The sequence below is a fragment of the Thunnus thynnus genome, chromosome 2 (assembly GCF_963924715.1).
Source record: "Thunnus thynnus chromosome 2, fThuThy2.1, whole genome shotgun sequence".
NCBI classification, from domain to species: domain Eukaryota; kingdom Metazoa; phylum Chordata; class Actinopteri; order Scombriformes; family Scombridae; genus Thunnus; species Thunnus thynnus.
In genome coordinates, this window is record NC_089518.1 from 21404478 (window position 1) to 21425429 (window position 20952).

At 40.8% G+C, this 20952-nt stretch overlaps 2 protein-coding genes across 7 annotated transcripts in view; one reads left to right on the forward strand and one right to left on the reverse strand.

The window, feature by feature from the left end:
* The window catches only part of emid1 (EMI domain containing 1), a 56604-nt gene extending 41643 nt beyond the window's left edge, over window positions 1-14961 (forward strand). The window contains exons 4-16 of one of the 3 annotated variants that reach the window (XM_067610089.1): window positions 2644-2733; window positions 2824-2885; window positions 3003-3135; window positions 4453-4497; window positions 4598-4705; window positions 6824-6931; window positions 9183-9272; window positions 9785-9837; window positions 9981-10043; window positions 10141-10185; window positions 10410-10454; window positions 12530-12620; window positions 13529-14961. In XM_067610089.1, coding sequence (XP_067466190.1) covers window positions 2644-2733; window positions 2824-2885; window positions 3003-3135; window positions 4453-4497; window positions 4598-4705; window positions 6824-6931; window positions 9183-9272; window positions 9785-9837; window positions 9981-10043; window positions 10141-10185; window positions 10410-10454; window positions 12530-12620; window positions 13529-13662 — 1067 coding nt within the window. In that variant the 3' untranslated portion in view covers window positions 13663-14961. Of the gene's footprint in view, window positions 1-2643; window positions 2734-2823; window positions 2886-3002; window positions 3136-4452; window positions 4498-4597; window positions 4706-6823; window positions 6932-9182; window positions 9273-9784; window positions 9838-9980; window positions 10044-10140; window positions 10186-10409; window positions 10455-12265; window positions 12351-12529; window positions 12621-13528 lie in introns of those variants that run through there. The other 2 variants (XM_067610106.1, XM_067610098.1) reach the window with 2 other exon arrangements.
* Window positions 14710-20931, reverse strand: rhbdd3 (rhomboid domain containing 3). 4 transcript variants are annotated; one of them, XM_067610128.1, is made up of 6 exons: window positions 20827-20931; window positions 17135-17254; window positions 16639-17022; window positions 15776-15902; window positions 15428-15673; window positions 14710-15291 (listed from the first exon to the last, which is right to left on the reverse strand). In XM_067610128.1, the coding sequence occupies exons 2-6, from the start codon at window positions 17208-17210 to the stop codon at window positions 15123-15125; spliced, it is 1002 nt and encodes a 333-aa protein (XP_067466229.1). In that variant the 5' UTR covers window positions 17211-17254; window positions 20827-20931; the 3' UTR covers window positions 14710-15122. The 4 variants fall into 4 exon arrangements, with proteins under 4 accessions (XP_067466229.1, XP_067466247.1, XP_067466238.1 ...); XM_067610146.1 differs by lacking the exon at window positions 20827-20931 and adding an exon at window positions 17598-17780; XM_067610137.1 differs by lacking the exon at window positions 20827-20931 and adding an exon at window positions 17330-17780.
* Between the last annotated feature and the right edge of the window lie 21 nt (window positions 20932-20952).

Genomic DNA, 20952 nt, shown 5'->3' on the forward strand with positions numbered 1-20952 from the left:
ACATAGGGGCAAAAGGTCAAATACATTCACACATTTCTTTGACCTCCCCACTGGGGCAATTAGCCCACTGAGAACAAAGAGTGGATACAATGAACCGCGTCCATCAGGGGGCATTCGTTAACTGATGATGATGTTATTCTTGGCCAAGTGAGCTGAGGCGTCGAAGTCATCCTCTGTCTTCAGGTCTTACACAGCCATGCGTGTGCACACACCGCAGGAGATACAGAAGAAAAGAGGGATCTTGCAAGCTTTAAAATGTGTTGTTGCAAGACAGAGAGGGAGTAAGTGTGTAAGAGGTGTGTGTGTGTGCGCGGGAGACTGTTGTCCTTGTGCCAAAGTGGGATTAATGCTTCATACAAAAGCTCGTGTGTGGGTGAGGGGATCTTGGCTCTTGAATGTTCTTTACTCAAGAGGGAGAAGAGGTGCCTTTAGGAGGGGAGGGGCTAGATTTCCTATCCAGAGTCCCTTTGTAATTGAATCCAGCCATCTACACGAGCCGAGCTCCAGAGAAAACGTCCTAGGCATGTGCATGTATAGCACATGTACACACATATGTGCATGCGCACACGCCTCTCTTTGTCTCAGCAGTCGTCCCCATGTGGACCGGAGTGCTGCACAGACGAGTGAAAAGGCAGATCAAAGTATACGTTCTCCTCATCTCCGTGCAAGGTTTACATTGTTATCGAAACGTGGAAGAGGTTTCTACAATCTATCGCACATGCCATAACATTTCAGTCTCAGGTCTTACATGGTTTAAATCCATCTACACTCATAATCCTCTGAGAAATACCCAGAACCCAAAACACTGAAATCATGAGCACAGAGGTTGAGGAGGGGGAATTATTGGAGCGGTCTCAATTTACCCAAAACCATGTGTTCTGTGTACTTTTCATACTCCTCCTTTGCCCTCTCTCTCCCCCTTCTTTGGGTAATCACTCAACCCGTTATGCTTTCCTGTCTTAAGTTCCCAAATGTTTATTTTTCTTCGTGACAATAAGCTCTCCATTTTCTTTTCCTGGGTCTGCAGTGGATAGAGACAGATCATGACATCTGACGTTCCAATAAGTGAGGCTGTTTGAGAAGAATACCGCTCTGCTGCTCCAGCCTGGTGCTGCAGGTGCTATTTCACATCTTCTTTTAGTCTAGCTTTTGGCTTTGAATGTGGCTGCCGGCCACTGAATGGAAAGACGTGCTTCCTGGTGGCTAATGAGGTGCTGAACCCAGCCTCTTGTTTGTATCAGGAGCACCTGGGCCGACCAGAGCCAGACAAGGCCAGACAAAGGAGTCAGTCTAGCATTTCCACAAAGGTCTGCCCATTCAAAACATCCAGAACCCAGGGACACAAACTCCCACACTTCATAAAATGAAGGCAAGACAGAATGCGAGCTGAGACTGCCCATTCTCTCTTCACAAGGAAACTATTGTTTGTCTTCACACGCCCTCTCTCCCAGGCCTTGCGATTTTATACTCCATACAGAAACAAGGCAAAAGGAAAGCAACTTGGCAAATGTGCAGGGTGCATACTGTTTGTCTCTTTCATATGTAATATAGACAAAAGCTGCAACTGTCACAGTCGATTTCCATTTCTGTCTTCTTTACACTCCACTTATACTACCTGCCAGCTCTTTCTAGCTGAGAGTAAGAAGCTCACCTGGAGGACACCGACCCACAGACGGAAACTATTGAAACATCTTCATACAACCCAGATATCCTTCAAAACACAGTCTGCTTAAGTGCCAACTCATTTTAATGATGACATGACTTTTCACATTGACAAATGTGACACTTTACTGAGTATTTAAAAGTTGGATCCATTGAATGTTTCTTGTCTCTTTTTCTTATGATACTGTCCAAACCTCCAACCTCCAACTGTTATTGCATCTATCACTGGGACCTGTGGTCCAACAAACTATCATGTCAATGTAACATGAACCTGTCAAGTGTTGATCCAACCCTACACATTTACAGAATATTGAAATTGAATGATTCTGCAAAACCTCGGATTACATTCAATAGCAGTGTTTTGTAATATTGGCAGGTTAGGGAAAGACTGTTGTGGCAAATAAACTTTGAATAAGTTCATGCACCTAAAACGCTTGGATAAGGTTAGGAAAAGGTATAACATAGGTACAGTTTGAAACAAGAAAACATAAATTCCAGATCTGTGATGGGACACAAACTCTGTTCTCATACCAAAAAGTCAAATGCTCTATACACACACCCACCACCCAGACCTCTGCATCTTATATCTATGTCCACATAAATCCTGCATTGGCAATGGATGCTAATTGTGATCTGTCCAGTATGAACATAACTCTCAAATGACTGATCTGGTTGATCACATGTTTTTTGTATCACCTTCCATCAATAAAAATATTGCATGTTTCTCCTATGTTTGTCTGTGTGTTAGCAGCATCTCTTAAAAGAAACGTTTAACCTGATTTTGATTTTATTTGGTGGAAAATTATTTACTGGGTCATCAAACAATTCAATTCCCATCATTTGATTCCCACCTTACGAAAGAATGGAGATAAACTTAATATTCTAAAGAGTACAATATGTTTGCAGTGTCAAGCAATTAATTTAACTTCAGATGTAAGGGACAGAAATGACATCTTCCTGTCTCTTAATCTTCTGTTACAGAAGCAGGGAACCAGCTTGTGGCTCAAGAGGCAGTAAGGAAACCATCCACACTACGCCGCCCGCCTGCACGCACAGGAGAGTCGATCTCTAGTAAGAACTCTGAGCATGTTACTACTTTGACTATCCAAAACAATGGCAAAGGTATTTGGCATGTTTAGATGTCTTATTCCTGTTTTCCAGACTGTCTCAACTGCAGTCGAATCACAGAAATGAGTGACAAGCTGAGCTCACTGGAGGCGAAGGTACACACGCTCATTCAACCACAGTATGAAATAAATACGATACCAAATACGATAGGCCTACATTGAACAAGCGTGTTATTTAATTGCCCGCACTTGTTTTATGTTTTCCCCCACCAGGTCCAATTACTCACTGCCCCGGCCTCTGTATCACATCGCCACCTTCAGGGCAAAGGGGGAACCGTGCCAGAGGCCTCGTTACTGATGGGGGCCGTGCCCGCTCAGGGAGCTCCTGGTGAGCAGGGACCTGCAGGTAGGTATATCATGCTGTCATGCATGAATAGGTTTTAAGTAAAAAATACTGCATATTTCCATTTAGTGGGAGTTCAGGGTTTTGTGTTTTGATAACTGAGTCAGAAATCACTCCTTGCAGCTTTCTCCACCAGCAGCAACTCTTTTTTTTCTGCCCTCTACCTGCTCACTTCTGCTAATATCCTATTTCCTCCACTGCACACATACTCATTTCCTTCAGCCCAAGTGAGAGCCCGGTTGTCTGTTGCTGCTCACTTTCAGAGCTCTGTGGCTGTGTGGAAAGTGAACACTTCAGAGCATGAAAGTCCTCTCCCTCCCTGGAGTTGAGCCCAGCACTGGCTGCAGCAAAAACACTGAGTGTACTAACCCTGCTGCACTGTCAGTGTCTATGCAGTTATTGTATATTAACATGACCCCGTTTAAATCACTGTGTATAGAGTCTTGAAAATTATTTATGTTTGTAGAAAAAAAAGGAGACCTTACAGGTTCTTTTTTGTTACCACCACTGGTGGCCGCCAAAGTCTGAAATGGTGATTTTAAGATCTATAGAAACCATTGTGTGAATTGTGATTGAACATAGCATCAAAACTAACCAAAATTTCTACTTGTCAATAAAAAATACCATATGGAAGTGGGAAGATTACAGGCACATTTAGTCTCTTCAGAGGATACACCTTTTCCATTTTGGACACTCCATGAACTTTCCTCTAGTGCCCAAATGTATCTTTGCACAGAAAATATCCCATAATAGATTGCTACAACATCATTCATGATCTCAAGAGAATAAAACCCTTTTGATTTAAATAACATGGACTTTTTCTTCTGCACCACCTGCACTGAAATTTAAAATAGCAAATGTATTATTGTGGAGTGCAACGAACACTGTTGCCTCTAGGAGGTACTAGCAGTTGCTTTAGTGGAGCTTCAGTCTTATCTGTCCATCATAATTAGCTAAGAGAGCTTTCCTGACATCACTTTAGCCATAGCTAGCTCAGTGTTGAACCTGTCACTAAGGTCTAATTAACAGCAGCGCTGGCCTGCTACCAATGACGTCTCAAATAATTAAACCTGCAAACAGTGTGTTGTTTTCATTTGGTGATGGAGCAGAGATTTAAATCAGCGCTAGCAATGAAATAAACACTGTAATGTCTTTTGTAAAGTATTTTTGCTCTGCTACTTTGACAACATTTAGATAGATGCATCCTATCTCTCGTGAATTTTACACTTGTCTTTGCAGCTCCTTTTCCTAGTGGTTTGAGCTCAAACTTTGCACAGAGCTACGTGGCCCAATTAAACCACCTCTCTGTTTTCATTACAGGTCCTCGGGGTGAAAAGGGGAGAGATGGACTTCCTGGCAGAGAAGGTAAATTGTAACCATAGTTGTCTTTCAGTGGATTTAAAACCATTTAAGATGTAAGCCAGTTAAGGCTCCATGATTACTCATGACTGTTTCCCCCTCTTAGGGAAGCCAGGGTCTCGAGGGCTGCCTGGTCCCAGTGGGCCACGGGGGGAGGCTGGGGTAAGGGGCCCATCTGGAACCCCTGGATCGAAGGGAACCCCAGGCCCAGCAGGTAAGACAGAACTAAAACAAGCATTATACTGTACAAAGCTCCCTTTTAACAGACAATTGTGAGCTGGGTGAAACAAATGAACCTTGTCTTACTAGATGTTGACACAGTTTGTCAATAAGTGTGTTGTAAAGATTTGTGTGAGTGTGTCATTCAGAGAGATAGAGGGTATTGCAGGACAGTTGTATACTTGCCAGTATATGCTTCCTTTTTCATTTAACCTATTGTCTGTAGAACAAAGCATTTGAATGGCTTACTGTTGACCAAAGACTTGTGGAAACAACAGTGGAAAAATCAGAGGGATCTCCCACAAAGGACTGATGCGTGATGTCCTGCTCCAGAGTATTTGTCTTGCTCTTAAACCACTCAGTCAACCCACAGACCCTCCAGCAGCCCGAGGCCTCCTGGTAACTTACAGGAATTTGGGCATTTTGTTGGTCGGCTTTTAAAAGCATATGTTTCCAAAAGTGCAGTTTCAGTGGGCAGCAGAAGTATTTGTATTTGAAAACTCCCCTACAGCTCCCAACATGTGCTGCTGCTCATGCTCACCAACCAGAGGAGAAACAGGGGGAATAAATCTGCTCTATGTATTCAGAGCTGGTTATGTACAAATAATAAATGACCTGTTGGAAAAAGTAAATCCACAGGCAGCTGTGACTTGAATGATAATAAAGTAAATGGCGGTTTAAGTTTGTCACAACATCTGCTCTTGCTATAGGCTGTTATTTCTCTGCTGTGGATCATGAAGGGAGTGCCTCTCCTTTCAGGCTAACATATGACCCCTGCTCTGTGCCTGCTGCTAGGTAAAGATGAGATGTAGAGCAAAAGTTAAACTACAAACCCACTTTCCGAGAAGCTCCATGTGACTTCAATCTGAAATGAACATGAGCTATATATACACAAATCCGAGGTCCTTATGATTTCCATATGCTTGTGGTGTTATTGTTTTTCTATCTCCATTACTTCATAAGTACCCAAAACCAGTGCTACGTCTCCTTATTGTGCTGATTTTTTTTTTTTTTTTTAGTTTAAGGATAGAAAGATAAACAGAGGACTGGAATGTGTCCAATGTCATGCAGAATCTAGACAAATAAGTCTTTGAGCCAGGGGTTATGGGAAAGATGGGAGAAAAGTGAACTCGTAAAGTCAGGAGAAGTGACAGTGTACAATATAAAGAGATGTGGTAAGTTAAAAGAGAGTTGTATTCCAAACTTTGACTCATATTTTGACACAGTAACCCCAAGCTGCTCTAGGGAACCATTATTCTGCAGGAAAATAGAAAATTGTTTTCCCCAACATGTCACATAGACTCTGTAGGGCCACTTTGACTGGCCATTTGAACCACTGTGCCGCAGATTGTAGCTTACAGTCTCCCCAAAGCAGCCAAAACACAGCCGGTCATGCTGCAATGTTAAGTGAAAACGGCCCTCAGAGGTGTCAAATCAGAGTTATAATAACATTACCTTGTAAAGCAATAAATATCAGTCATTGTCAGTTGCATCACCCCACTGTGTGGTGCACAAACAGAAAGGTGGTGAGTCTGGGTCTGTCGAAGGGCGAGAGGTGGTGTTTATGGGGCAGCATTACCTCAGAAGAGTCCAAACAGTGAGGTCAGATGTAGTTGTGGTGCCTTTTTTTTCTGAAAAAATGGCTGTGGGAGGACGGGGGAGCATTTAATTTACAATGAACCAGTGCCAGTAACACTTTGCAAAGTTTAATGGTGTTTATTTGAGCTTTCCCATGTCCTTCGGTAAGTTTCCAGCACCGGACCCTACTCCACTGTTAATTATAGAGAATTGAAGTCAGCCAGTTCAGTCTATGGTTCACACATTTCTCCTCCTCTGTCCAGCTGCTGATTATAGTCCACATGTGTGCAAACGTAATGGCACACACACACCAGTGCAAGACACTGGTGCAATGATGCACCGTGCAGCTTTTCATTCCTGTTCTTCCTCTCTTGTTTCTGTCTTACATTTCATTTTTTATCATTACTATACTGCCATTGTGCTTTTCCTCTCCTGCACAGAATTTAATGTATTTACATCATATTTCACTATAATATCTCATATCTTTGGACTATGTCTGCCATCACAGTGGTGTTTCTGTCACCCCTCTTTTCAGGGCCCCGTGGTCCTCCAGGACTCCCAGGAGAGAGGGGTCTACCAGGGCCTCCAGGGCCTCCAGGCCCACCAGCACCAGCCAGTGCCCATATCCCAGAACCGGACCACAGTAAGATCCCCAAACACTAACAGACCTCGTACACTCATAATGAGACAGATTCCCCCCAAACAGATCACAATATTAATTTCTTTATTAGTATATGAGTCATAATTGCTGTTTGTTTCAGTTTGATTTAAGTTTTACTTCCACTGGTTTTGTAAAAATTGGATGGTGCAGCTAATAAATTCTCGCACTTTAATTTTATGGACCTGGAATTCTCCCAAAGGGCGAAAATCCAGATGGATAGTCCACATCCATGTCAGACAGCCACTTTACCACCTCCTACTCACATAAGGTGGTCTCTTTGCGGGCCAAACCAGACGGTGTGACCTCACGTCCTGACAAAATCAGTTTGCCATGAACCCAGCACCAGTGCATGTACACAGATTCATTAAAATGTGTTCGCTGTGAAGGAAAACCTTTGTTCTCAGACAGGGTGAAGCAGGTTTTACCGACTTTCAGCTTCACACTGATATTCTTGTGTCTTTAGCAGCCTCACAGATAATGTTCTTTCCTGCTGCATGGAAGCTTTAGAAAGTTTTAGGATAAATGATGAACAAAAGAAACTAAGAGAATGAGAAACAGACAGGATGACAGTAATCCTTTAACTGCTACTTGCTCCTCGTTGTCTGCCAGGACTTAGAACAGAATCAAAGACTATAGACTGAAGGTACAGACAGCCTGAGATTGACACAGACTTCACATGCTGGGATGAGAACCTGTCCACCACTGATGTCACTCAACAACTTCCAGATGTAGGCCGCTGAGACAGCTGAGTGTGAGAGACAGACGGGGGCCCGTACTGGCTCTTTCAAGGTCAATACGTCGGCAATTTTTATATGTGGATTCAGTGGTAAAAGCAAGTATGCAGCACGCAGTTTTGTAAGCTTTAGGTTCCTGTGCAGGGAAAGCTGTGGGTGTGTTGAGGTTGGCATGATGATTTCTGAGACTGTTAGTCATTTCTTTCACATCAAAGTAACAGTAGGGAACGTAAGGGTTGGGGGTTCTGTACTGACCTTCCTTTTGAAAACACTGGTTTATTTGGCTTTTACATCTGCATCAGGAGGTTGGAATTCCCTTCTGCAGAACAGGAGTGATGCCTAAACTAGTAGCCAGAACGTTAAGTAGTGGAGAGGAGGACTGTTCGCTTGGAAGCTTGGTAGTTTAAAAATCTGTTTCAGTGCTCCCGCATGATTTCATGTCACGTTAAGCCACAGATCCCAGTGCCTTCTCAGTAGGAAATGAAAAGTGAGTGTAAAGATCGAGTCAGACATAGCAAGAGCGGTCCCTGGTTTGGATGTCACCTCATCTCCTGATCTGTTAGTGGTGTGCAACGATCTGGCAGCTGGAGGATGTTTCTGGCTGTCAGCCTTCCTCCTCCTCCTCCTCCTCCTCCTCCTCCTCCTCCTCCTCCCCTCCTCCTCTCTGTCTGTACCTACTGAAGTCCAATGCTGGGATTGAAATCCGTGTTTCCTGTCAGTACAAAATGACCCAATGACTGCGCGCTTCCTCTATCACTCACACATTCACCACCCTCTTCCTCTTGTCCTTCCTCTGTAGACTCATTTACCGTAGTTGTCCTTTCAGTTTTTTTATGCAGTGGATATGGAATGTTCTTTCGCAATATTATGTAACTTTTTAATGAAGGTGAATCACTGATCTACTGCTGACTGTGCTTTTGTACACATTTTAGTGTAGTTTACTACCCTGCTGAAGTCATTAGGTGAAGTCTGAGTATTTGTTGGAAAACACTGCCCCCTGTAGGTCAATGTAATGTCATTAAAAGAGACTTCTCTGCCACTTACAAACGCTGCCTCAATCTTTAGATTAACCTACAAAAACCAATCCTAACCTCAAGTTTATATAAACAACTGCCTGCAGTACAAAAAGACAAAAGAGATTAGAACAGGAATTTTTTTGGGTCAACGGTCTTTGAAAGGGATCATTGAAACCCCAAACTACAACCAGGTTTACTCTCTGTGATTTTCTGAAAGGCAAGATAATAATAAGGTCATTGATAAAGTAACACAGGGAGAGAGAGGCTTTGTTAGTATCTGTTTATGGCTCAACTACAGTAATACAAACCTTGTTTGATGGTGAGGCTACAAATTCTCTGTCATTGGTGTGTCGAGGTATGGCATCGCAGGCATTTTTGTCAGCTTTGTTCATGATTTATTATACTTTCCTTAGCAAGGAGAACAGCTTCTGCACCTCCTTAAACCACCTCCTTAAACACAGCTGCATTTCATTTTAACTCCAGATCGTGGAAAGGACCCCTTCTTCACGAACACTTTCCATGACTCTCGAGGGGTACCTGTTCCAGGACCTGAGGGTCCCCCTGGGCCTGTTGGTGAGTGTTTGTCTCTGTTCATATTGTGTTTGTCCCTAACTGGACAGAAGATGTTTGTGTTGTGTTTGTGACACTCTATGTCCCTAAATGCTAATATATCTATATTTTAGCTATATTTTGACCAATATATCAAACAGTTTTACCTACACACATTATACATAAATACTATATATCATCTAATACTGGCTGTCTACTGTGTACATTTTTCCCCAAACTCACTTATAAGTAATATAAATTTCACCTAACTTTCCCAATCACACTTCATTTGATCTCTAATTTGCCTCAGTTTTATTTTGTCTACTATATGTCTCTCAAAGTTGAGTCCATACACTGAAAACTAAAACTTAAACTAAGACTTAACTTAAACTGAAATTCAAAAACACCTACAGTATACTGTGCATATGACACATGGTGCTCTTCATCAGGCAGAATATGGTTAAAAACGAGCACCACCTCTTCCTTGAAGGTCAAGGTGTTTGGTGCTAATATGAATTCTTCTATCTAATCCACAGGTCCCCCAGGTCCCAAAGGCCCAGTGGGACCTCCCGGCCCACAAGGACAGAATGTAAGCTTGTTTGCAGCATAGTGGTACACTGCAGTAGAAAAGTAGATGATAGAAAGAGATATAACTTGTATTTGGCACTGTCAGATTTGTTGCTGTACAAATGTATCTTTATCATTTTGAATTTCCCCTCTGACTGGACACAGGGGAAACCTGGATCTCTTGGAGTGCAGGGCCCTATGGGGCCCAAAGGAGAACGCGGGGAGAGAGTGAGTCACATAGGGCTTGAAAATATTCAGTAGGTTTTCTTCACTTGACTCTACATCCTTGACCAAAACTCTCTGTAACATGCCTTTGATTTTTCAGGGTCCTTTAGGTTACCCAGGAGAGAGGGGCTTCAGAGGCGAGCCGGTAAGCCACCTCCACCCTGCTGCCTTGAGGATTATGACCTGAGTAAACGAGTGAATGGGGGAAACATCAACATATGTCATAGCTGGTTATATTACTGTAAACTACACTAACCAGCAGCACCACAAGCCACACTGAACAGCTCTTTCTATCAAAGTAAACTTCTGCACAACTTTCATGTATATCTTGAAGTCAGACTCCATTTTTCTGCTAAAATTTCTTCACAGGGAGCACCGGGTCCCAAGGGAGAACCAGGAGAGAAGGGCTTGCCGGTAAGAGAGTAGTCAGTGGTAGTGCACAGTCACACATGGTGACACAGGGCCTAAGACAGGAAGATTTGGCTTTTATTTAGAAGACTTTAAAAATGTCTTAAGATTCCTTTGTTGAGCATTGAATGTTTTCTCTGTGTCTGTCTAATCCTTAACTTTTCTTTTACCTCTTTCTCATTTTACAAGAGCAATCTAAATGTAAGATATTTTTATTTATGTCATCACGTGTTCCCTTTGCAATGCAATGAATTTATTCCGTGACCTAAATTAAGTCTAACCATGACCTACATCTCAGGTTATGGTTATGATCTTTTTTACAATCACCATGTTTATGATTGACCCCAAGATGGTGTTCAGCCTCATCTGTTTATCTCGTACTCTCAAGTCCATACTTCCTTACCTGTTGACGGTCAAAGTGTCTGTTTTACATTGTTGTTTTTGTTGAAGTATATATGATTTCAGCTGGTGATCTGTATGATTTTGTGTGTGAAATCCTTTGCTGTTAATGTGTTTTTGTTTTGTTGGTCCTTGGGGTGTGCTCTGGACTGCTGTCCCCTGTCGCGACACTGTCCTCTTGACCCTAAAGCTGTCTGACTCCCTCTGCAAGCTACTGTCCCCATGGCTACCTTTCACAGTCACCTTTTCAGCACCTGACTTTGGCATATACATGTAAATATACAAATAAAATGAACAATGTCAATCCTATAGCAACGCCATGCACCAGCACTGACTGAATGAAAGAAGGCAGAATGTTCTGAAATCATTTTAGTGGAAAATTAATCATTATTTTATTCAAATTCAACTCTCTGCTGTTTGACTGAAAATGTTCCATTGAGATAGAAAATGTGTGAAATGTATATGCCAAATCACTCCATATGTGTCAGTGGCGGGTCCTGTTGGGTTTAGAGGTGTTGTGCTCTGATGTGAGTGGAGTGGATACAGCTATCCTCTTTTATCCCACAATGCAACCTTGCATGACATCATCTTTTAAGGACTGCACTGCAAAAGACTTCTTTTCTGGATGTCTAAATTAACTACAAAATGTTTCTAATGAGTAAAATAACAGAAATAAGGCAAGGTAAATCCAATATTGGCATTCATTATTGTATGACTGAGTTATACTTTGCCTTTTTTCTTCAAACATTAAGTATGTCCTTGGTTTGTCTTACTAATCAGAGCATTTCATAGTGGGAATCACTCACCTGGGCACCAAAAGCTCTTCTTTGCATGCCTTCTTTTTTGGATGGTGATGCTTTCAGCTGTCTCTGTCTGCATAACTTGTCTTGTTAATCTACTTTTGTTATTTTTTATTTGTGAAGACTCATGAAGCCATTGCCTTGTCTTTAAACAAAAGAAAAAGATGGCTATAAAGATTTGAGACTGGCTTCACTCTGTCAGATAATGATGGGTAACTTGTGGCCACAGCGATTATTTAAAAAAAAAAAGAAAAAAAAAAAAGCTGTTGTGCTGAAAATATTTGCCTGGCTGAATGCAGATGGCATGGTCAAATCTAAATCCTGGAAGTGTGAAATCCAGCTGTGTTATGTCACCAACATGAGGCTGGTCTGTAATGTGCATGCTGATGTTGGCCAGCCCAGCATGGCAGAGACTGACTTCATGTAGCAGCATGGCCAGAGAATGAGGGAGATACAAAGAAACACAGGAAACAGATAAATGTCAGAGTGCTGGGCAGATATGTGGACTGTTTTAACCTTCTAACTGCTGAACTGTATTGAGAAAAACATGACTTGCATCTTGGCGAGCAGTTCTTTGGCTTGTGCTCCTTACCTTGACGGCTGTATCTATCTTCACAGGGGGACGGAATACATCAGATCAGAGAGGCGCTGAAGATCTTAGCCGAGAGGGTTTTAATCCTTGAGACTATGATCGGTATTCATGGTGAGTAGGAGGCCTGAGGCAGGGTCAGCTTTAGGCAGGGGTCAATGGTGGGGGGCTCAAACTCCCACCGCACCTCACTCCTAGGACAGGGAGTGGGAACAGTCGCGAGCAGCCCCAGGACTCGGGCTGGTGTTTCCACCCCCCCTCACACAGTCCCCCCTGTCACTGCTCTCTGATAGGACGTTAGCTTGCAGATGTTCCACGACTTGCAGGCAGACCTTGAGCTTCTGGCTCGCAGGGTGACGCTGCTGGAGGCTATCATCTGGCCAGGTAACGCTGAGACATCCTCACCCACAGCTCTGCCGGCCCTCCGCAGATAGCCACACTGACCCTTTCTGACACAACAGAAAGTGTCGATCGAGTATTAGAGGCATAAAATTTCTGATTACCATGTTTTACCAAACTGCTGAATGTTGATCTAGTCAATGAAAAGTAGATGTTTTGTAGAAATATATCTTTATGTATGAGTTGTTTTGATTGTTTCAATGCCATGACGCCAGCGCAGATATTACTTTAATCTTGTGCATGATAATAACCTGCTTTATGGGTTAATGTGTACCAATGGATGTTAAGTGTGTTAGTCTAGTCAGTAGTGCTGCAACAATTAGTCAATTCATTGATTAGATGATTGACAGAAAATTTTTAAAAAGCACAATTTCAAATGGACATTGTGCAAGACAGTTATCAAGCAAAAATGCTAAAAATTAGCGGTTTTTCTCTGCTTTGTATTATTGTAAATTGATTATCTTTTGGTTTGGGACTGTTGGTAAAACAAAACATCCAACTTAAGAACATCACCTTGGGATGGGAAATTGTGATGTAATTTTTCACTTTTTTATGACTTTTTATAGACTAAAATAGAAATAAATTATTGAAAAAAATCATTGATGATGAAAGTAACTGTCAGTTGCAGCCCTACTAGCCAGACACACTTCCTTTACAACAGGATCAAGCAAAGCATTTCATAAATCCCTTGAGCATCTTTACTAGTTAGTTGATAAATAATTTGAATATAAAACTGGGCAACTGGTGTCCAGTTAAAATAAGAACCCACTCATGATACCTCCAGTACACAGCCACATCACAGTAGACTTGGATTAGGACTACAGAGTGCACACACACTGCAGAGTGCACACAGACAGGGAAGCCCCGTTACAACTGCTGTCTTTCTTCAACAGAGCCTGATCTAGGGTCTGGGGATGGACCGTTTGGCACAGCCTCCCCTAGTTTCTACAGAGATAAGCGAGCAGGTGTGCTTCCATATCGACTTGCTTCTCCTCTGTCCTCCGACACCAAGGTTCGAGGGAAGTAGCCCCCCCGCTCACCCTGAGGATCACAGGCTGGGTTGACTCCCCCTCCTGTAGGTCTCATCGGCACTCAACAGATTTAGACCTTATCTGATACCCCTCTGTGGGCTTTACTGTCAGATTTAGGTTGGGGGACACCTCAGGGAAACTCCACTGATACTCCACAATGCTTTCCTCCTTCGGGAACCTGGGAACTAGTTTGACCCCCACCCACCCACCCATCGCCATAACCAAACACTTATCTCTACCTAATACACCCAGCAGCTCCCTCTGTGTCTCATTTCTTTGGCTACAGAACTAAGGCCTCAGAATAAAGATGTTCATGTTTGATAAAAGGAAAATCTGAATCTTCTGTGGTGCTCCTCAAGCTACAAACAGTTCTGGACAATAAGGGTCATTTAGAGTAATCAATTAAAGGAGGAATCAGATGTGAGAGAAAAGAGACTGGATTTAAGTTTGTATTGCTTTCACAGTGTAACTGCAACCTGAAGAGATTTCATTATTTAAGCATATTGAGCATGTACAGTTTGCAGGACACAATTACACAAACAAACCTCTTCTTCTAGTATTAATTTTGTTATACTTCTATCATATTGTTTAACTCAATGTTATGTAGTGCACTAAAAAGATGAAGTCATCTCTACTCTAACTGAGATATGTGTTGCTAACAGTGAATTGTTTCTGGTGTCAGTGTTTTTCCTGTTAAAATACACACTGATAAAGTGATTTAATATACAAACACAGATTTGCATTTGGGTTTGGTTGCGCATCAGCTGAAACAGTCAAATAATGTTGAATTTTCAAAACACTTCAAATGATTTAAAGCATGTTGAAATGAAAACAACTCTGCAAACTCTGTCTGTCCATTTTAAGATCTTTAACACACACACACACACACACACATAAACACGGTGGAAATAACAAAACTGTTAATGGAACTTGAACATATTTTACCACTCTTGTGTCGGTAAAGTTAGACTGCTTATAAACTGTCCTGATGAAAAGACTTGACACTTGTTTTTTCATCTTATATAAAACTTATTGTGAAACTATTTAAAATGATCAATTGTAGTTTATTTTGTATGCTGTTGTGTAACCATTTCATATTTTGAACTTTTTTTCATGCAAATGTGTTATTGTGTTAAGATAATCCTGTCTAGATGATTGATGTAATAAAATGATGTTCATTGTTTTTTTAAAACATGACCCGGCCTTATTTGTGTCCCAACTGTATTCATCACATGTCTCCCAAGCAATCAAGTTTGCATCTTCATTTGAGTAAACTCACAGTTGAGGAAGAAGAACTCAAGTCTTTCGCTGCCATTCCTCTGATCATTAACAATACTTCTACAAGTAGCCCACAGGGAAAATCTAATGTTTAAGCTCAGCAAAATCCAAGCATAAGTTCAGTTCACTGCACAAGGGCAAACAGTATTTCAGGCTTAGTCCAGGAGTGCGAGGTTTCCTATGTGCTCTCTGGTGGCATGGGGTTCTTCCCCTTCGATGTCACCACAGCCTGTTCTCCAACGCTGTCATCAATGAGCAGGGAGATGGCGCCATCTAGCTGTTTTGAGGCTGCTAATGCCACTACAGCTTTCTCTGTGGCAAAGCCCATCTTCTCGAGCTGCTGGAGTCTGAAAGGAAGTTATTATTTGAAATCACATAAAGGCAACTGTATATAGGAAATAATGTGAGGAGCTTTGTCTTAAAAAAGTATCCATTCACAGAATATGCTTTACAATAGAAAAAGTCATCAGAATAAATACTAACCGTAGAGAGGAAACTGATGATTTGGGCACTTCTACTTTTGCATCAATGTCCTCAGGTGCATCCTGTAAGGAGGCGAGTATCCCAGCCCGTAGCATCTGTTCCTCCAACACCTCTGCTTCAGACAACACAGCAGACTGTTGCATTACCCAGGCAGGCACTGGCTCCACCCATGGGTGGTGGTTCAAAACTGAGGGACCCCTCATGAGAGGTGGAGCTGCCTGATCTACAGGCACCATCTGAGAAGATCTGTGGTAACAGATAAAGTTAAAATGATCAAATCTGCTTTAATCATGAATGCAGGTGGTGAATAATCAAAGAGACAACTGATGTGAATGAGATGAATCATACCTCTGTGAGGTAGTGTAGGTGGGCAATCTGAACCTGGCTGAAGTGGGAACATATGCTGAATCAGGGATGAAATTCAAGACACTGGCTTCCTCCAGCTCCTGTAACATCCCAATGAAGGACTGATGATCTGAGAGGTATATTAAGTATCATAAAAAAAGACTAGAGAGAGCATGCACCATTGTGAAAACCCTCTGCAACAAACCACACACCTATTATGGGTCATCTAGAGAATTCAATTTTAAATGCACTAATTTTTCCTTAATTAATCAGGCCTGAAACAAAAGATACATATATTAGTGTATCATTAATACATTTAGGAATAAATGGCAATAAGGAAAGTCTTTGGCCAATTCCAATACAGAAAAAAACCCACTGAGGGGCAAACTTGAAGCAAATACGAATTATAAATTTGTTATCAATTGTCATTTAAAGGCCCTGCACACTCATGCAAATGCTTTCAAGTACTGTGACTAATTTGACCTCTCCTTAAATTGAAGTCAGGCATTTATGCTGGGAATTACATGATGTCACCAATCTTTATGCACTAGCAGGAATGATGAAGGTGTCCCAAGCCTCCAAGTTTAACAGAACTAACAGGAAAGTGAGACAGATGTCAATCAAGCACAGTCTGTAAAGAGTCCTGAGAGGAGGTCTAATCAATCCAAATAAGTGAAAACACCACTGTGGGTATACCAGGGGTGTGTAGGGTCTTTAGGGCATCCATTCAAACTAAGGGAGAGAATAAACAATCACATGTTCCAAAGTAAAACTTAACTGTGCCTCTAAAAAACCCAATATATACGATGTTTATTGGAGCATATATAGGCACAAGCATCAAAATGACTATGAAAAGGAAAGGATACAGTTATGACCGATGCATATTGCACAGAAGTGAAGCAGGGCAGGTGTCCCAGGGAGCAGCACCAGACCGAGCAGCAGAAGAAGCCAGGGAAGAAACCAGACTGGCAAACACCTCAGCAGCCTCCTCTGAGTCACCTGACGACACTGGGCTGTAAACAGAGCCAGCTGGATGGCTGAGTAACCACAGATCCGACTTGCCTCACCTCCAAAGACAAAGAGGACCAGGGTGTAAATAAGAGGTAATATGGTCATTGTCAGGATGGAGAGGGCGAGGAAGGCAACTGTTCCCCAGCGGCGTTCCTGACATGGTCCAATCAACAGCAGGAGAGCAACACTGACCAGCAGAGCGGGCAGCTCATCATGACTGAAAGCATACAGGAACACATCTGAGGAATAAAAAGAGGAAAAAAAAGTGTTATTTGCTTTGCTTTTACCTACACTAAGATTTCAGAAATGCTTGTAACTAACCCTAAAACATGCTAGTATGAGAGCAGTTACCTCTGAACCTTGGGAAGTCTCCACCTGGACCTAAGCTGAGACTTGCTGGAATCCCCCCAGCATACATCAGCAGCATCAGTGTTACCAATAAAGATGTTCCCAGAAAGAATCCAGGGCGATCTGATCCAAACCAAAACCATACTGACAATATACGATCAAGCATCATTTAAAATCAGCTGTAGTTTCCTCACTTACTGGTCTTTTTGTTGCATAGTTCTGGTAAACAAGCATCTGCTGGTGCTCATAACAAGCACAAGGGCTTGCAAGAGTAAACAGAGGTATAGAAATTTAGCCAATAACCCAATTTATTTCACATAGTGGGAGCTGGAGGCTTTAATAATTTTGTAAATCCACACTTGCTGCAGAATCCTCCCCTATCTATAACTTGTGAAATGCTGTCTGCCACAGACATGGGATAGTTTGCACTCGTTTGTGCTAAATATTTGGCTAAATTGACACTCACTTCCGCATTACGGCACGTCGTCTTCTTCTTTTATTGTTATTTGGCAACTCAGCGTAAAAAGTGCATTACCGCCACCTACAGGACGTACTGACGGCAGGTTTCTTCTGTGCCTTCATGGATAGTTCAACATTCACAGAAGACAAGAATAAGCCAAAAATAGCAAACTTTTTATGTAGACGTTAAAAATGTCTTTAATTCCTTAAAGATCCCTTCAGAGATATTTTAAGATGTATATAAAGTACTCTACTGTGAATAATAATTTGTGTCTGATATGGTTTTTCCACAAAAAAACAAACAAAAAACACCATCAATTATCTTGTTAAAATCCTTCAAATGGTATTTACTCCTTCTCCCTCATTAAAAAATCCAGAATCTATAAACATGCAAATATTTTTCTTTTTAGAAGTTAAACTGCTGGACACAAGATGTCTCCTACTTCACTAATAAGTAAATTTTCAGTGTATGGGAGCTGGAGGCTACAAGTTCACATCACACTTATGTAAATTGCATACTGGACCACAATTAGCTCCAAACTATTTGTGATGTCACAAATCCTGCTGAAGCTGAAGCTGAAGAAAAGCACCCAAAATGTGTAATTTTGAATAAAAGTGAATGCACTATGAAATGATACTGTTTAAATTGCATTTCCCTGTTTTAAATTCAATTATAAAACTCAGTAAAGTATTATTTACTGATTTATATTTATTTGTCTGAGAGGAAAATGTTCTGCTACACACGTGTATTCAATTCTTGGACTCTTGCTTTTTAGTGAAATATTTGAGCATTAGACAGTTATTTAAATGAAACCATCTGGGAAGTTTAGAGGGGAAATCACTCTTTGGTGAAACTGCTAATACCTCACAGACATCTGAAATGTGTTGTTTAATCTTTTACAAATGTATTGTATTTTATACTCTGCCATAGGGATTTTTATGTCAGCATGAAAAGTAATCTGTAGCTAGCTGTCAAATTAATGTGGGTACATTTCCCTCTGAAATGTAGTGGAGTAGAAGCATTATAGGTGCAGTGTGTAGTGTTTAATGACATCTATATCAGAGCAGACTTGGCAGAAATGGAATATAATTTGTTGCATTGCCATGTTTCTACAGTAGCCCAGAACAGACAAACCAAACACTGGCTCTAGAGAAGGCCTTTTGTGTTTTTTGCAAATTTCGAGGCTACCATAGGTTCTCCTACAAGCTTTAAAGGGAGGTTGAGGCGAGGAGTTGCATTCTGCAACCTCATCGCTAGATACCACTTAATCCTACACACTGGTCCTTTAAGTAGCATAGAATAGAAATACTCAAGTAATGTGTTACTGGCAACATTGTTGCATTGAGTTACAGCAATTACCCATTTACAGTAGGTTTACTGTAATTGTGTCTTACAATATTACTGTTTTATTTTAATTTTTTATGGTAACAATATTAATTCTGCAGTGTAAATGTTATAGAGTACAAGTAGCATAGGAAGTAAAGTATTCAGCTATAATGCAAGTTACTGAAATGTGTATTCAGTAGAAATCTTGGGGAAAATGTAATTACTTTCCATTTCTGCTGTATGCAAACCTTCTGGGGGATTTTGTGTTATATTTTACTTTCTTCAGTGACAATAATTACCGTCTTCTCTCCTTCTGTACAGTTATTTCATCCTCATATTGAGCTCAGCAGCTTATCATGGTCTTCTCTTTCTGGGCACATCAGAACATGCTTTTATAGTTTCTATTTCATTTAATCTTACTGAAGTTATTAGAGCTTGTAAGTTGGTTGTGCGCTTTTGAAATGACATGTAGCCTATGTTTATATGTGTAAGCCTATATTAATCCTGAAACACGGTCACTATTCAAATCTTCTTTGGTTTTACTGGCGGACTACAAACAAACGTTAAATGCTGCCATCAGGACTTCATAAAGAAGTTATACTCTGGATATTAAAGCTTTTCCCTTAAGTATTTATATAAAGCCCTTTGAACCTGTGATTTTTTGTCCCCTGTCTCGAACAGACCTTTTTATGCTCCACTCCCCTCCCATAACCATCACCCGCCCTTCAGTCTTTCTCTCTCTACACTGAACTTCCCACAATCTATCAGCACATGCTCAACAGTTTCCTTGCAGTTACAAGTCTCACATTTATCTGACACTGTCTTTATCATGATGTAGCATTGAGTCCTGTATGTCCTGATCTGAGCCTAGAAAAATGACATCTTCTTTCCTACATTTACCTTTATTACTTCTCACTCTGACAGACTTTTGAATTTTCAAGATTCAAGATTTCTTTATTGTCATTTTTCAGTTCTCACATAAACTGAAATGAAATTCCATTTCTCCCAGACCAAAAACAGTACTCTTGCAGAATAAACGATTTACACAAACTGAACCACTAAAAATAAATATAAGATTATCAAAAATAAACTTAGCAAATATATTAAGAAAGAAGCTTCAGAAGCTTAAAATAATGGAATTATATAAATACACACAAGTACTCAAACATAAAAGCCTTAAAATAGCAGCAAAGGTAAAACATTTTGTAGGCCTATTGTTACCTTAGTGTCCTTATTGTGATGAATTAGTGATTTTTCTACTGATCTCCCAAAACAAATTTCTAAAATATCATTATCATTTTTGTTTAGTGCACTTTTAGCAAATTTATCTGCAACCTCATTTTCTTTCTATTCCAACATGTGCCGGTTTCCATCAGAAATGAACATCTATTCCCAGTTGCTGTAGGTTAAATAAGATCATATATACCTCAACTTTTTCTTAAAAAAACAACAACAACAAAACTTTAGTGAAACAAATATACAACAAGTTTACAGCAGTGTGTGTGTACAAGTTGAATCTACAATCACAAACAGGCCAGGGGGACTAAAGGTAGTAAATAAATAAATAAATAAATAAATATCTTATAAAGCTTACAGTGGTTTTACGTTTTAACAGCTTTTTTGGTTGTACATTCACATATTGAAGAGATGTATTGTTAGATATGGAAAGTCAACTCTGAAAAGTTTGGCTTTCGCTACAAATTTGGATTTGTGAATATAAAATTTTTGTCAAAATAGTAAACAAATGAATGAAATATAACTAACAGCGATTCCTGTCTTATTCAGTGAATCCAAACAATACATTTTTCCAAAGCTATGTAAGGTGAGAGTAGACATGATCAGCATTAATCAAAGACCAAAATAAATGTAGCAGCGTTTCTCTGACCTCCCAACAAAAGGTACAACTTACATCAATGTCTTCCTTGAGTTTCTGCAAATGATGATTTGTTGGATAAAACGTGTGAAGCATTGTAATACAACAAATATAAGTTTAACCTCTTTTAACGATTATACTGATAAAGGAGTTGTAAATCTC